This window comes from Phyllostomus discolor, chromosome 5 (assembly GCF_004126475.2).
Source record: "Phyllostomus discolor isolate MPI-MPIP mPhyDis1 chromosome 5, mPhyDis1.pri.v3, whole genome shotgun sequence".
Classification (NCBI taxonomy): domain Eukaryota; kingdom Metazoa; phylum Chordata; class Mammalia; order Chiroptera; family Phyllostomidae; genus Phyllostomus; species Phyllostomus discolor.
In genome coordinates this window covers 26,600,769-26,615,413 of record NC_040907.2, presented here as the reverse complement: position 1 = coordinate 26,615,413, position 14,645 = coordinate 26,600,769, and the positions used below count along the sequence as shown (strand labels likewise).

The 14,645-nt window shown below is 56.3% G+C and overlaps 1 protein-coding gene across 1 annotated transcript in view; it reads left to right on the top strand.

Moving 5' to 3' along the window:
- The first annotated feature begins 547 nt into the window (after window positions 1–547).
- Window positions 548–14,645, top strand: part of BMP8B (bone morphogenetic protein 8b) — a 32,596-nt gene continuing 18,498 nt past the window's right edge. The window contains exons 1-3 of the mRNA XM_028513073.2: window positions 548–901; window positions 12,816–13,005; window positions 13,398–13,546. Of these exons, the coding sequence (XP_028368874.1) occupies window positions 568–901; window positions 12,816–13,005; window positions 13,398–13,546 (673 nt within the window). The 5' untranslated portion in view covers window positions 548–567. The remainder of the gene's footprint in view (window positions 902–12,815; window positions 13,006–13,397; window positions 13,547–14,645) is intronic.

Here is a 14,645-nt window from a genome sequence, read left to right as displayed (position 1 = left end):
CGTCGGACCCGCCCACCGACCATTAGCAAGTCGAATCTCCCGGGCGCCACCACCCATGACATCAATTACTGCACAGAGCTCTCCGAGGGCGGACGGGTTCAGCGGCATTGGACCCGCCCCCACCCCCCCATTGGCCAGGGCCGGAGGGGGCGGGGCCCGGAGGCTGGGCCGCGGACCCCAAGCGGCCGCGGCTGGGGCTCTGGGAAGAGGCCGTGCGAGTCCGGCTGAGCAGGAGCTCGTGGGTCTCCACCTTGCTGAGCGCCTGGACTGCGCGGGCCTCGGCAGCAGCCGGACCGGAGGGCACAGCGGCGGCAGAGAAATTGGCCGACGTTGTGCGGTCCCTTCAAGTAGTCTCTGCCTCAGGTGTTGGCGGCCACAGCCACCCAACCCAGAGCCGCGACAGGTGCCGCGCGCTTGGCTGTCCAGTGACGGCACTGCGGCCGCGGCCAACTCCCGCCCCGTCCCGCGAACCCCAGCCAGCTCGCCGCTCGCTGTCTGGTGTCCTTCGGCCCCGGGCCCGCCGCAAGGCGGATGCACGCCTAGTGAGCGCCGCCGGTCCCGCCCGCCATGGCCGCGCGCCCCGGGCCCCTGTGGCTCCTTGGCCTGGCGCTTTGCGCGCTCAGTGGCGGCGGCCCCAGCCCGCACCCCCCGGCCGGCTGCCCACAGCGCCGCCTCGGTCCGCGCGAGCGCCGCGACCTGCAGCGCGAGATCCTGGCGGTGCTTGGGCTGCCCGGGCGACCCCGGCCCCGCGCGCCGCCTGCTGCCGCCCGGCTGCCCGCGTCCGCGCCGCTCTTCATGCTGGACCTCTACCACGCCATGGCCGGCGACGACGACGAGGACGGAGGCCCCAGAGAGCGGGGTCTGGGCCGAGCCGACCTGGTCATGAGCTTTGTGAACATGGGTGAGTGCAGGATCTGGGGATGGGAGTCAATGACTCAATGACAGTGAGCCCTCCGCGAGAATGTGCGTGAGGGGACGGTGAGCGAGTGTCCGGACGCCCCCCGCCCCGTGGCTCCTTGGGGAGGAACACAGGCTGCAGGGGAGAGTGCACAACCTTGGACAGTGGGTGTCCCTTGGAGCAAACCAGGAATCACGTTCGGTGTGGTGGACAGGGCCCCATAGGGGAGTGTGAACTGCCCAGGTGGCCAGGTCTAAGGGGTGTGTGGGTCGGAGAGCTGTTTGTGGGTCGGGCGGGGCAGACGCAGGAATGTGAGCCCCAGGGGCGTGTACAGTCACCCCGCCCCCAAACACACCCAAGACTAGGAATCATGTAATGTCAGGTGGACCTGGGCAGTGCCAGGAAGACAGTCTGGTCCTGGGGAGACAGATGAGTAAACAGAGGCTGTGATGCTGTCACTATGATAAGGGCAGCACTACGGAGAGGGACAAAGTTCATTGTAGAAAACCGGGTCACATCACCAAAATGACCACAGCCTGAGAGGAAAACCCAGATGTCCTGAGTCCACAGCAGCCTCTTCCCTGGGGCAGGGCTCGGGAAGGTAGGTGGGGGTGTGGCTATCAGGAGGTCAGGTGGGGAAGGAGTAGGCTCAGCTCAGCAGGGCAGTCTGTGGTCTTGTCACCCATGCCCGGCACCTGGGACAGGGCTTGACATGCAGCGAGTGTCCAGATCTGTGGAATGGCCCGGCAGACAGCTTGGGCCCTCACTGTTCTCCCAGGCAAAGCTCAGCTTTTCCTCTCTGCTGCCAAATGTTGGAGCCATTTACCCTTAAGTCCTCAAACATGTTTTTTCCATTACCTAAACTCTCTTTAATCTACAGTCATGAATATTTGTCTCCCATCCACTCTGTCTCCTGTGTGTGGCAAGTGAAGGACAGGGGCTCAGGCAGACAGCAGACTGGACCCAAGGGCTACAGCTCAGCTTGAGGTGGGGAGAGCTGAGGGACTGAGAGCCGGAGAGGACCCTTGCCGAGGCCACCGGCCTCCCTTTGGCTACAGCAGCACCACTCTTGTTCCCCAACAACCCAGTTAACAGCCAAGATGTTCATCCGCTCTCCCAGATGAGGACGGTGAGGCTGGGGGAGGCAGTGTCACACCCAGGATGGCTCGGCCTCTGTGTGGCAGAGCCAGCACAGCCCAGGTTGTGTGGCCCTATGTCTAGTTCTCCAGGACATTTCTGCTGACGGGAGGGCAGGCTTTCAGGGTGCAGGGAGCCTTCAGAGGGGTTTAGGCAGAGGAGCCCAGGCCCTGGAGCAGCAGCAGGTAGCGTGGGGTCTCAGCCATTTGCTCCCTACAGGAGGGCGGGAAGAGGGCGCAGCCAAACAGGCCTCTGCCCCTCTCAGCCCAGAGCTGGTGGTGGGCTGAGGTGGGGGAGTGGGCAGCAGGAGGCAGCTGCTACCCTCTGCTGAGAGTCCAACACCAGGCACAGGACTTGGGTCACCGAGTCCTGGATGCTGCCTTCCTGGTTAGAGGGCAGGGTGGGGACTAGGGACAGAGAGTATGTGGGACTGAGACTGGAGTTCTGTCCTTGGGACAAGCTGACCCAGGGCTCAGGACCAAGAAGAGCTGTGGATGGAGTCACCCGGAAAATGCCCCCAAGGGAGCCATCTGTTAGAGTGAGTCACCGCCCAGCCCACGTCCTGCTTCCCCCAGCATCCCCTGGGTCAAGGCGTGCACAGCCCTAGTGGGAGCGGCGGCTGTGAACCAAGCAGTGCCCTGAGCTCAGGAAGACCTGGTTCCCCTCCTGACTCTGCTGTGTGATCTTAGGCAAGTCCCTCCCCAATCTGAACTTCAGGTCCCTCCTTGTGAGATGGGGCTCCTAGTGAGCAGTGCGTCCTCCGAGTTGTCTGTCGTGTGATTGGTTGATGCGTGGGAGGAGCAGAAAGTCACCCCCTTCCCTAAGGATGAACCTGGGCCTCATCACTGCAGACGCTGGTTCCTCCCAGCTGGTGCCCAGCCCGGGGATGGATGTGACAGGAATGTCCCCATGTGTCTTATACACATGTGCAACCCAGAAAAGATTTAAAAAGCCAACCAAAGGTGTCTCCACCCACTTTTAGAATAAAAACTAGCACTTGAATTTCTATAGCTTTGTAAGTCCTCATTTCATCCAGCCTCATTTCATGGGCTCAGAGAGGTTGAATGGCCAGCCCAGGGCCACACAGCAAGTACATGACATCATCCAGGCAGTGGTTTCCAGCCCCAGCTTCTTCCCCCACCATCTCTGCGTGTTTCATTAAGATCTGAGGCCCGTGGGATCAACAAGCCTGTCCTTGTTCAGCGGAAGCCCAGTTGTGGGCGGGCCCAGCCGACTGTCAGAGGGCCTTCTTTATTCTGACGTACTAATTGCACTGGTAGAAGTCTCAGGGAGAGTGGTTTTAACTGGTAATTACCTAGGCTGATGTGAGGGATTAGACACCTAGCAGGACTCTTTCCTCATTTGGAGGCCCAGGCCCCAGGCCCCTGAACCTTCAGCGCCCACGCCCAGTCTCCCACACTAGCAGCCTGCCAAGCCACCTCCCTTATCGGCCTCATCTGGCTCCTGAGAAGCCAGGCCTGGTGCCGGCCAGGCCCCTGACCATCAATGGCAGCCTGTGGGACCCAGTGGCCAGGGGCCTCTCCTCGGTCTCTGGACCATGGGTTATGTCGTTATGTCTCTGTGGCCAGACCTGGTGGCCCTGCCTGGCCTCTCTGTCAATCTCAGCCTTGTAGAATCTTGTCTTCCTATGGCCAGGATACAGTCATGGGCGGGCATGCAGATATCCATGTGGAGCCGATAGAGCCTGTCCTTAGTGTCGCCCCTGCTCAGGGAGGGACAGCTGTGCACTGGAGCACTCCCCAGGTTCTTATCCTCCCTACCCCAAGTCAGGCTCCTTCTCTCCTTTATGCCTCTGTTTTCCGGTCCATTCTAAGACTCAGTGATGGGGTCAGGAAAACAAGGGGCCTCCCAGCTATGACCCTGTGTCTCTGTCGGGCTGGCCCAGCCCCTCCTGAGGGAAAAAAGGCAGGAGGGACCAACTCTGCTTGTTCCTCCTGAATCCTCCACCTCATGTCAGTGTGGTGTCTGGTGTTCATCTTCCAGACTGATAAACTGAGGCATGAACAGCAGTGCAGATAGAGGTGCAGCCTGGAACAAACAAACCATCTTCACTCTTATCCTGACCCTTCCCTGCACCGGGCTGGTTTGTTTGGGGTCTTGGAGGCTGAGGACAGGGGTACTGACAGACTGAGGTTGTTGGATCGGGAGAGGCAGTGTCAGTGGGAATGAGGGGTGTGGCCCAGGTCCTGCTCAGCCCTGTGATCTTGAAGGGCCACTTTCTTTGGTTCTTCACTGGGGAATTCTTTCATTTGTTTTCACCAATTCACTCAGCAAATAGTCACGTGGTACCTGTTCTGTGGCAGGCACAGTTCTGGTTACTGAGGTATGATAGTGAACCAACAAAGTCCCTGCCCCTCAGGGAGCAGGCCTTGTTGTGGGAGAGACAGACAACAAAGACAAGAACCACAAAGGTGACTGCCACTCCTAGACAATGACACTCCCTATCTGGACACCAGGACAGGATGGACAGTAGGAAAGCAGACAGGACTGGGGTCGGGGTTCTGACCTGGGACTTAAGACAGAATTTGCATCTTGACTCAGTCACCTACTCTGAATGTGGTCTGGACTTTCTAGCCCACCTCTCAGAGCCTCAGTTTCTTCTTCTATAAAATGGGACCCTCACGGTACCCGCCCTGTGGGGCTGTTCAGTGAATGTGTGAAATGACACTGAGAGACCAACCTGTGCCCAGACCCCCACATCTGTTTTTCCATTTCCATCTCATAGGTACTGTCACATCTTGGTTTTAAAGAGAAGAATGAGGCTCAGAGAGGTTAGGTAGTTTTCCCAAGGCCACACAGCAGGTGGTCTCGCTGCCCACACATCCTCCACTCTTCTCCGACCTAGAAGCTGCCTCTCCACCACCCTGAGGCCTGGGCCATCCCAAGTCCAGTCAGTGCTGCTGACTCGGACCGTACTGAATGCACGTCGTAAACTGAGAATCGTGTGTAAAAAGTTTCTTTGTTTTGGGATTTATAGAACTAATCTATGCTCATTGTAGAAAATTCATATCATATAGATTTATTATAGAATTTCATTATAGAAAACCTAGATTATATGTTTAGAAACATAATATGGAAACCCTTAATAACCCTTTCTCTACCTCAGAGAAAATGATCATTTTGATCCTTTGGTATAGCTCCTCAACTAGTGCTGATATTTAATCGATACAGATACTAACATTTTATTTTATTTTTTTACAAAGTGGGACATTAATGCCCACTGTTTTGCTACTTTGTCTTTTATTTAATAGTACCTCCTTTATCCATCTTAAACCATTTACTATAAGGGTGACCGCATGTCCGGTATTTCTCTTTAAAAAAAACTAATTATTTCAGTTTTACTGAGGTATCATTGACATATAAAATTGTAAGATATTTGAAGTATACATTGTGGTTATTTGATGTATGTATGCATTGCTAAGGAATTGTCCCCCCATCCAATTTATGAACACATGCATCACCTCACACAGTAATCTTTGTTTGTGAGAACATTTAAGTTGTACTCTCTTAGAACATTTCAGTTATACAATACAGTGTTATCACCTAGCCATGTTGCCATGTTTGACAGGAGATCCTCAGACCTTATTTATCTTATAGTTGAAAGTTTGTACCATTTTATCACCCTCTTCCTATTTCCCCCACCCCCAGCCCCGGCAATCACTTTTCTACTCTGTTTCTATGAGCTTGACATTTAAAAAAAGATTCCACATGTAAGTGACACTATGCAGTATTTATCTTCGGCTTATTTCACTTCGCATCATGCCTTCAAAGTTAATCCATGTTGTAGACAATGGCAGAATCTTCTTTCTCCTGGCTGAGCAGTATCCATTAAATGTATATCTTATTTATCCATTTATTCATAGACAGACATTTGAGTCGTTTCCATATCTTGGATATTATGAGCAATGCTGCAACGAGCATGGGAGTGAAGATGTATCTTCAATATTGTGTTTTCCTTTCCTTTGGACACACACCCAGAAGCGGGATCGCTGGATCATGTAGTCGTTCTGTGTTTAATTTTTTGAGGAGCCTCCAGGAGGATTTCCACAGTGGCAGCACCTGTGTGCACCGCTCCCCCGCCCCCCCACCCCCGGTAGCCCACAGGGTTTCCTTTTCTCCTCGTCCTCGCTCACACCTGTTGCCGTGCCTTTTGGATGATACCTCACTGCAGTTTTGCCTCACCTGGGTGATTAGTGGTGCTGAGCACCCTCCCATCTGCCTGTTGGCTGTTTGTGTGTCTTGTTTTTTTCAAACATGTCTATTTAGTTCTCCTGCCCATGTTTAAATCAGATTGTTTGTTGTCGTCGTCTGCTATTGAGTTGTATGAGTTCTTTACATACTTTGGGTATGAACCCCTTATCAGATATGTGGCTTGCAAATATTTTCTCCCATTCCATAGGTTGTCTTTCCATTTCATTGATGGTTTCCAAAGGCATTTCTCTTCCTGAGAAGGGAAAGTGGGTCCCTCTCTGGCCACCAGGATGGTGTGTCTTGCGAATCCTTGAGGACTTAACTCCTCCTCCCCAACCTTCCTCTACTCAGTGTTTTTTCACCCTTCCGGGGTAAATGACTACTATTGCCCCCAGTAGATAGAAGAGGAGGGTGAGTCTCAAAGAGTACAAGTGACTGACCCAATTCCTGGGTACCCAGACCCACCGTGAAAACTGGGTCACAGCATCAGGAGGGTGGGCCCTGGGAGCAGGAGATCAGGGTGGTCAATTACTCTGGACTAGGACACACTGGGTTTTTAATCATGGGTTTTTAATCACGGGTCTGCCACTAGAGAGCTGTGATATGGTGAAGAGTTTACTTAAAATCTCTGCACCTCAGTTTCCCCACCTTTACAATGGAGACGATCAATACCTGTGTCACAGTACAATGGTTAAGTACATAAAACACTTAAAAACTCAGCAAATGCCTCGCACTGCCCTAAATGGCAGCCAGTGTGACGAGGGCTGCGGTGTTCACTGGTGCCCCTCCCCAGCTAGGGGAGCGCACGGCCCTGGGATTGCGCTGCCTGGGTAAGCACAGACAGAAATGGCATGTGTAATGCGCCCGTTATGGTGCCTGACACAGGTCAGTTCTTAAGTGTGGGAGCTGGCACATTGTTTCCCACCTCCCTTCCTTCGACTAGAACTCTCTGTTCCATTTCTGCTTGTCAGAATTAGTCTGCTCTCAAATACAGTTTCTAGAAAAGCGTCTCTGACCGCCTCCCCAAGGCATCTTGTGTGGTTAGAGCCTTCGCGCTCCGTTGTGTGTGTGGTTCTCAGGGTTCTAGTCGCTTCCCGCCTACAGATTCAGGGACATGCCTGCCTTCTCTGTCCTCCTCCCCAGGAAACCACGAACCACCTGGGAACAGGGGCCAAATGTGACTCTTCATGCTCCCCCCGCCCCCCAACGCCCCGGGCCATGCACCCCGGTCTCTGTGAGTCAGGCGCTCGGGGCCTGTGGGCAGAGTTGAAGGAGAGAGGAATTCAGTGGGAGGCAGGGCCAGGACCAGGTGAAGGAGTCTGGCCTGGCCGGCGGGGCCAGCCCTCTCCGTCATTTTGGAAGGTGACAATGGGTGCGGCATGTCCCTGGGTCCTCCCCTGGGACCCCGAGTCCCTGCAGGGTCCTGCCTGGAGGAAGGTGGCTTCAGCAGGCGTTCTCAGGGCACCTGCGGACAGACGGACCATGAAGACAGGGGACCCCCTCCTTGACCCCAGTGCTGCCGCCCAGAGGAACTCGAGGGCCCCTCGTTTTACATCGGCTCCAAGTCTGAAAGTGCACGTGCAGGACCTCTGACCTGCCACGCGACCCCTGGCAAGTCTCTGCCCCTTCTGGGCCTCAGTTTCCCCTTCTAGGCAGGGTGACCCCGAAGGCCTTTCCAGCTCTGACCGCAGAACATGCCCACCCCCTGCCTCCTGGTGGGGGCTCCCCGGGGGGGGGGCACGGAGTGGAGGCCCAGCCCGCACGGCCCACCGCCTCACGGGACACACTGCCCCGGGAGAGGGGGATGTGTCAGCCAGGCCACAGCTTTCTGGAAAACGCCCACAGTTCAGTTCTCTCCCGGGTTTTTACGGGAGGAATCGCATCCTCTTGCTCACATCTCCTTGGGTCTATTTCGGGCCTTGGCGGGCTTGATGTGGTGGAGTGTGCGGGTGTTCCCTTTTAATTTGGGGTCTGAAGCCGTCTGAGGCCAGGACTGGTAATTATGAGAGCAGAGCCATTTATGGAGAGAGCTCTGAAAACAGTCGGTAATGAGGACTGACTAAAAATACCTCAGCGACGAAACCTGGGCTGCTCTCGGGCAGCGCTGAGATTTCTGGAGGGAGGAAGCCATTCAGGGTGCGGAACCCACAGGTGATGGATTCTGCGGCTCCCCCGTGGGCCTGCGCAGGCCGTGGGGACCCGGGCCTTGTTTCGGGTCTGAAGTGGGCCCCTTGGCCTCTGTCACCAGCAGGACCAGCATGATGGGCCCAGCCCGTCTGTCCATCTGTGGGGCCCTGGGGGAGCCTGCCCTCCACCCCAGGGCTGTCAAGTCCCCCAGGAAAGTGAGAAACACGAGTGGCCTCGGATGGAGACACACACAGTGACATGGAAGCCACTCCCAGACCCGCAGCGAGGGCTGGTGGTGCTGGACGCTGAGCCACTGTCCTGGGGACCAGCAGCCCTTGGGAAGGAGGGGACGGAGCCTCCCACTTCCACTGCACACTGTTGGGCTCCCGCCCTCACACTGCTCTCCACCCATGGGGGCAGATGGAGCAGCGTCAGGGGCCCCAGAACGGGGAAAGGGGGTGCCTGCAGGCTAATCTGTGTGGGGTCCGAGGAGGACGAGGGGCTTTCACACTGGACTGAGAGGAAATCGGCCTTCAGACGTGGGACGGGGGCCACCCAGGGGAGAGCGGCTGTGAGGAGGGATCGGGGGAGGGTGTTGCAGCCTGAAGACCCCAGAGGACGAGTGGAGGGGCCAGGCCAGCTCAGGGGGCTGGGGGGTCCTGGAACGTGGATCCCAGGTTAGACCCCTCCTGGGGCCCCACAGGGCTGGGGAATGGTTCGAGGGCAGGAAGGACAGATGGACAGGTCAGAAGATTCTATTGTCTGAACAGCTGCTCTGGGCTGGAGGAAGAGGGGTTCTTTTGCAGTCTTACTTTTTGGACAGAAACAAGATAGACTCAGGTCATCTGGGTGACTCTAAATTTTGTCCAGGGCACGAAAATAGCCAAAGGCTTTGCTGGTGTCGGGCTGGTGCACACGGGGTGTGGCCTCTGGAGGTCTGGCCCGTGAGTGGCGGGTGCAGGGTCTCAGAGGCCACATCCTGCCGGCAGGCCCCTTCCCGAAAACACGGGGCCCGGAGGCTGTTTAATCAGGCTGGAGGAGAAGGCCCTGAGTCCCATTAGTGCATGGTGATTCATGATTGTTGATTGTTCCGGAAGCCACATTAAGGCCATTCAGGAACTAAATTCGTTTGCTGCTTCCCCGGACAGAAGCTGGTTCAGTGTTTGAAGTTTTTGGCAGGGTTTATAACTTTGTGGGAAATAAACATTTAGAGGTCCCTACTGAGCAGGCGTAGCCTTGTCTGTTCCCTGTGCCCAACAGTAGCTTTGTGCACACGGCTTCTCACACTTTGCCATTGTGTCCTTGGGGTGGTTGTGCCAAAGGGTGAATTCCTATGCAGTTTCGCTGGGGTGCTGCAGGGAGGGATTGCCAGGTCCCTCGCCACAGCGTTCCCACCAGCCAGGTGGGCGAACGTTCACGTTCACTCCCGCCTGTTTCTCAGAACAATGCCATACTGGCCGCCCTGTGGGGAGGAGCCCCCACCCCTTTCCTTTCTTCTTGGTCCCATAACCCTCTGTATTTCACTTACGACAGCTGTGACAGCCCCCATTTTGCTTTTTTGTTTGTCTATCTTCTGCTGCCCCCTTTAGATTGTAAACTCCAGGAGTGCAGACACCTGACTTATCTGTCCTCTTTGCAGCTGTATTTCCAGTGTCCAGAACAGGGTCTTACCTACAGTAAGAACTTGGTACATTTGATGATGAATTGAGCCTGATAAACTAATGCATAAATAAATCAGCAAATGAGTACAGTTATTTAGAAAAACATCACTCCGCATCTCCCCTTCCCCCCATCCCATAGCCTTGGGTTTTCTGACAGTATTGCGTCTTGGCCCAGAGTCAGGAGATTGCAACTCAGGCTTATCCTCAGCTCCTGTTGAATGGCTGCCCCACCCAGTCCACGGCCTGTTTACAAGTCCTTTCCTGGCCTGTGAGGAAAGCCGGGCAATGTCTGTATTCCCAGTTCACAGAGGAGGAGACTCAGCCAGTAGGGGAAATACGTGCCTGCAGGGCCAGGCCTGCGGTGACCACTGGCTGGAGTGCTCCATGCTGCCGGAGCTGCCGCACTGGCTAAAGCAGGCTGGATGTGCACCGCTAATGAGGAGGAAATAGAGGGGCCAGAAAATGCTTTCCCAGAACACCCCTTCGGGGAAATCTGTCTCCTAACTCAAAGCAACAGCCACTAAAAAAGCTGCAAATCCACAGGTGTCCTCTTCCTGCCCTCCCCACTGGCTGTCTGATGAATGAGTTGCTCTCTTTCCCCAATTCCACACTGCAGGAAATTTCACCAATTTTTGACGAAAATCTTTTTTTCTAAAAGTGTCCCACTTTCCGGAGCTTGCCTGGAGCAGCCAGGGTGGGCCGTTTCCTGTGCTGGAGCTACTGGGTGGTTTATCAGAGCGCCCAGAACGGAAGTTTGGAACTAGAGGCAGTTCAGGTGAACGAGGCGGCCTTGACCCAGCAAAGGAGGGAGGCCGCACGGTTTGGTGCCTGCGTGGCACTGGCAGGTCTGCGGGTCGTTCCCCAGTCCCCGGATCCAACAGGAAAATCAGCGTCAGGCCTGCAGAGGTTCCCTGCGACCCGCCCGTCAGACCCTGCTGCGCCCGGGAGACAGACCACAGAGCGCTGCTGTGACAGGGTCTGGGGAAGGGTGTGAAGGAAGGACGTCCCTTCGTTCTCCGTGCCACAGCCTGTGACAGCCAACAGCCTGGACCTATTTCGTCCTGCAGATGTGGCCTGTGTGCTCTTGAATTCACAGGAATTGTCACCAAAGTCATGTGTGTGTGTGCGTGTGCCTCTGTCCAGAACCCTGTCCTCCGCTTGCTGCCAGTGTGGAGGACCCGAGGCCACCCTGTGTATCTGAGACAGCCCGGCTCCCAAGGGTATTTGGTGCGTGTCCAGCGCCCTGATGATGGACATTTTATTTCCTCCTGTCCTGAGTCTGAGGATGGAACTGTCTTCTCCTCCTGCCCAAACAAGGTGCCCGCTGGCCCCACGCAGCACAGCTGTTTGCCCCGCCCATCACCGGACAGGCTCCCACCGCGAGGACAGGAAGTGCTCCCCACATCCACACACCCCTCCCCCCGGTGACTTGTGGTCACTGAGCCCAGGAGCCAGAGAGAGAATTTTTAAAAAGACTCACAGACATATAATTAAAATCTCAGTGTTGGGTTTTGGGGAAGGTGCTGGGTGGCTCCTGCCCCTGCTTTCCGGAAACACAGATTTTTAGTGTTTGAAAGTGACAGAAGGCTAAAGTGAGACGGCCCTAAATATACTGTCCTGGGCATTTCCGGCAGCTGGGGATATGTGGGATTTATTCTACACCCGAGGCCTCTTGCCCAAAGTGTTGGACCAGCCCCCGCAACGGGGCCACCTCGGGTCCCCCTCCAGCCTGTGCCTCACCCCCCCCTCAATGCACAGCTTCCACTCCATGCCAGTCACCTGCTGCCCTGCTGCCGGAACCCTGGCCCCCACAGGCCAGAGGCACAGCCCATGCTCCTAGGCCAGAACTCCAGCCCTCCGCAGTCAGGCCACAGCCAGACTCACTCCATAATCAACCCTACTGATGTGTGGGTGGCTCTGGCCCATTCAACCTGTGCATTCCATGTCCCCTCTGCCTAGAATGCCTTTCCTGCCACCTCTGCACCTGCCAAGATTCCATCCATCTTCCAAGTCCAGTTCAGATGTCACCTCTTCCAGGAAGCCTGCTCTGATCGCACCACACCATGGGACTTCCCCAGCACTTGACAGGGCCTCTCCAGGAGCTGTCACTCCTGCCTGTTTCTCCTTGTTCCTTTCCATCTCCCTCTGGCCTTCCCTCATCCTTCTTCCAAAGTACCCACCATCCTTTGGCCCTTTGCTGTGTTTTATGGTGGTTGTTTTCCTGCCTGTGCCATCAGTCCCTCAGCTCTAGGCCATTGCTCACGCAGGTCCCTTCTTCTATAGCAGCATCCTTTTCCTGTGACCTGGCAAGTTCACCGTCACCCCTCAAGGCCCAGTGTCAGCTGTGAGCGCTCACCGTCCCCCACGTCCCACCCACACACATCGGTAGCCTCTGAAATGCACTCGGCCGAGTCCGTGCCCACCACGTGGCCTATTCTGCCTTGGGGCTGAAGTCCAGCTCTCCAGAGGAGGGACCTGTCCTCTCTGCCTCATCTGTGGGTCCCAGAGTGAGAGCCAGCAGGGGCTGAGCAGGGCCCCGCTGGGTTGGAGGCTTGGGGGCCAGAGGAGAAGCTGCCCTTGTTGACCCCGACTGTGTGGCACGTGCTGTGCTGGGCACCTCGCCGCGGGGCTCACAGGTCAGCATGATGGAGTCAAGCCCGTTCCCCAAGGAGGAAATGCCTCCCCACAGGCAGCCCGGGCCCCTGGCTCCCACCAGGCCCTGCCACCCTGGAGCCCGAGCCCAAAACCGGGACTGAACACCAGCCTGCCGTGTCTTGCAGTGGAGCTCGACCGCACCCTGGGCCACCAGGAACCCCACTGGAAGGAGTTCCGCTTTGACCTGACCCAGATCCCGGCGGGGGAGACGGTCACCGCCGCTGAGTTCCGGATTTACAAGCTGCCCAGCACCCACCCGCTCAACAGGACCCTGCACGTCAGCATGTTCGAGGTGGTCAGGGAGCAAGCCAACAGGTGCCTGTCCCCCGAGCCTGCCGGTCAGGCCTCTGTCGGTGTGTCTGGCCCAGCCTTGTGGGGAATTTTCCCAGGGGACAGGTGGGGAGCTTCCTGGGAGCACACCCTTCTGATGAAGGATGCTAGTTCCAAGGCCTGGCACCCTGGCTTCAAGCCACCTCCCTGCCGTCCTGGCTGTGGGACCTTGGACGGGTCACTGAGCTCCCAAGCCTCAGTTTCCCCATTGTCTACAGGGGCAGCGGCACTTTTGCACATCGATGCAGTGAGATAAGGCAGTAGGCACCCAGCTCAGAGCCAGGAGGGTGGATCCCCCAGGTGGGTCCCCCAGGTGGGCATTGGAAACACGGAGGCAGCTGTGCCGGCTTCGGTTAATTGTTCTTTCGTATCCACAGGGAGTCTGACTTGTTCTTTTTGGATCTTCAGACGCTCCGAGCTGAGGACGAAGGCTGGCTGGTGTTGGACGTGACAGCAGCCAGTGACCGCTGGTTGTTGAACCGCAACAAGGACCTGGGACTCCGCCTCTTTGTGGAAACAGAGGACGGTAAGACTCCGGGGTCTGGCAGTGAACCTTCCCCTGGGGGCTGCGATCAGAGAGGCCTGGGTTGAATCCCAGCTCTGCAGCTTTCCCGCTGTCACCTTGGCGGGTTACCTTCCCTTCCAAGCCTGGTTCCTTCATCTGCAGGAGGATTCACACATTCACTCATCCACCAGGTGTTTGGGGGCAGAGCCTCCTCTGTCCTGGGCAGTGGGGACAGAGAGCCGGAAGGCGGGCCCCAGATTGGCATGTGTGAGCACAGCAGGGGACCGCCATGGCTGGAGCAGAGCGGGTCAGGGAGAGGTTGGGAGGAGAGGAGACTGAGAGAGGCAGGCAGGGGGCGTTCTGAGTTAGGGTAAACCAGGGTGAGGGGCTGAAGTTTTCAGGGAGCTTTTTGAATTTACTAGCTGTGGAGGGTGCAGGATCTGATTCAGCTTTTCATAGAAGATCCCTCCAGGAGGTGTGACTTCACTCCCACCCCTTCAGTGTGGGCTGTCCTTAGTGACCCGCTTCCCAGAGGACAGAGTGTGGGGGAGGGGAGGGCGCTTGACAGTGGACAAGCTGGCCAGCACCACCGCAGCCAGGTGACCCAGGCTCCCGAGAGTAAGTCACGTGGCTCCTGTGCACCCTGGGTATGAGTGGGTGAGACCCCCAACCCGTAACCCCAGTGTAACAACCATGAGAAGAACGTCGACAGACCTGAGTTGAAGGAAAGCCTGCAGAATGCTGGACAAGTACTTCTCAGAACTGTCAAGGTCACCAAACACAAGGAAAGCCTGAGAAATTGTCACAGCCCAGAGGTGCCTGAGGATGGGGACCTGGGAGAGAAAAAGGACACTGGGGGAAGCTAACAAATCGGAATAAACAGTGCTGTTCAGAAAATAAGGAGACACTGACACTGGTCCATTAGTTGTGATAAACGTCTCACAGTAACTGAAATGTCAGCATTTCCCAGGGAGCACTGCGTCTGGGTGTCTGGGACGTCTCTATACCGACTTTGCCATTTTTCTGTAGATCTCAGCCAGTGTAAAGTAAGAACTTTATGTGTCATGTGCATAAAATAAACACCCCCCAACTCCAGTAGGCCATGCAAACTGTGGGGGAC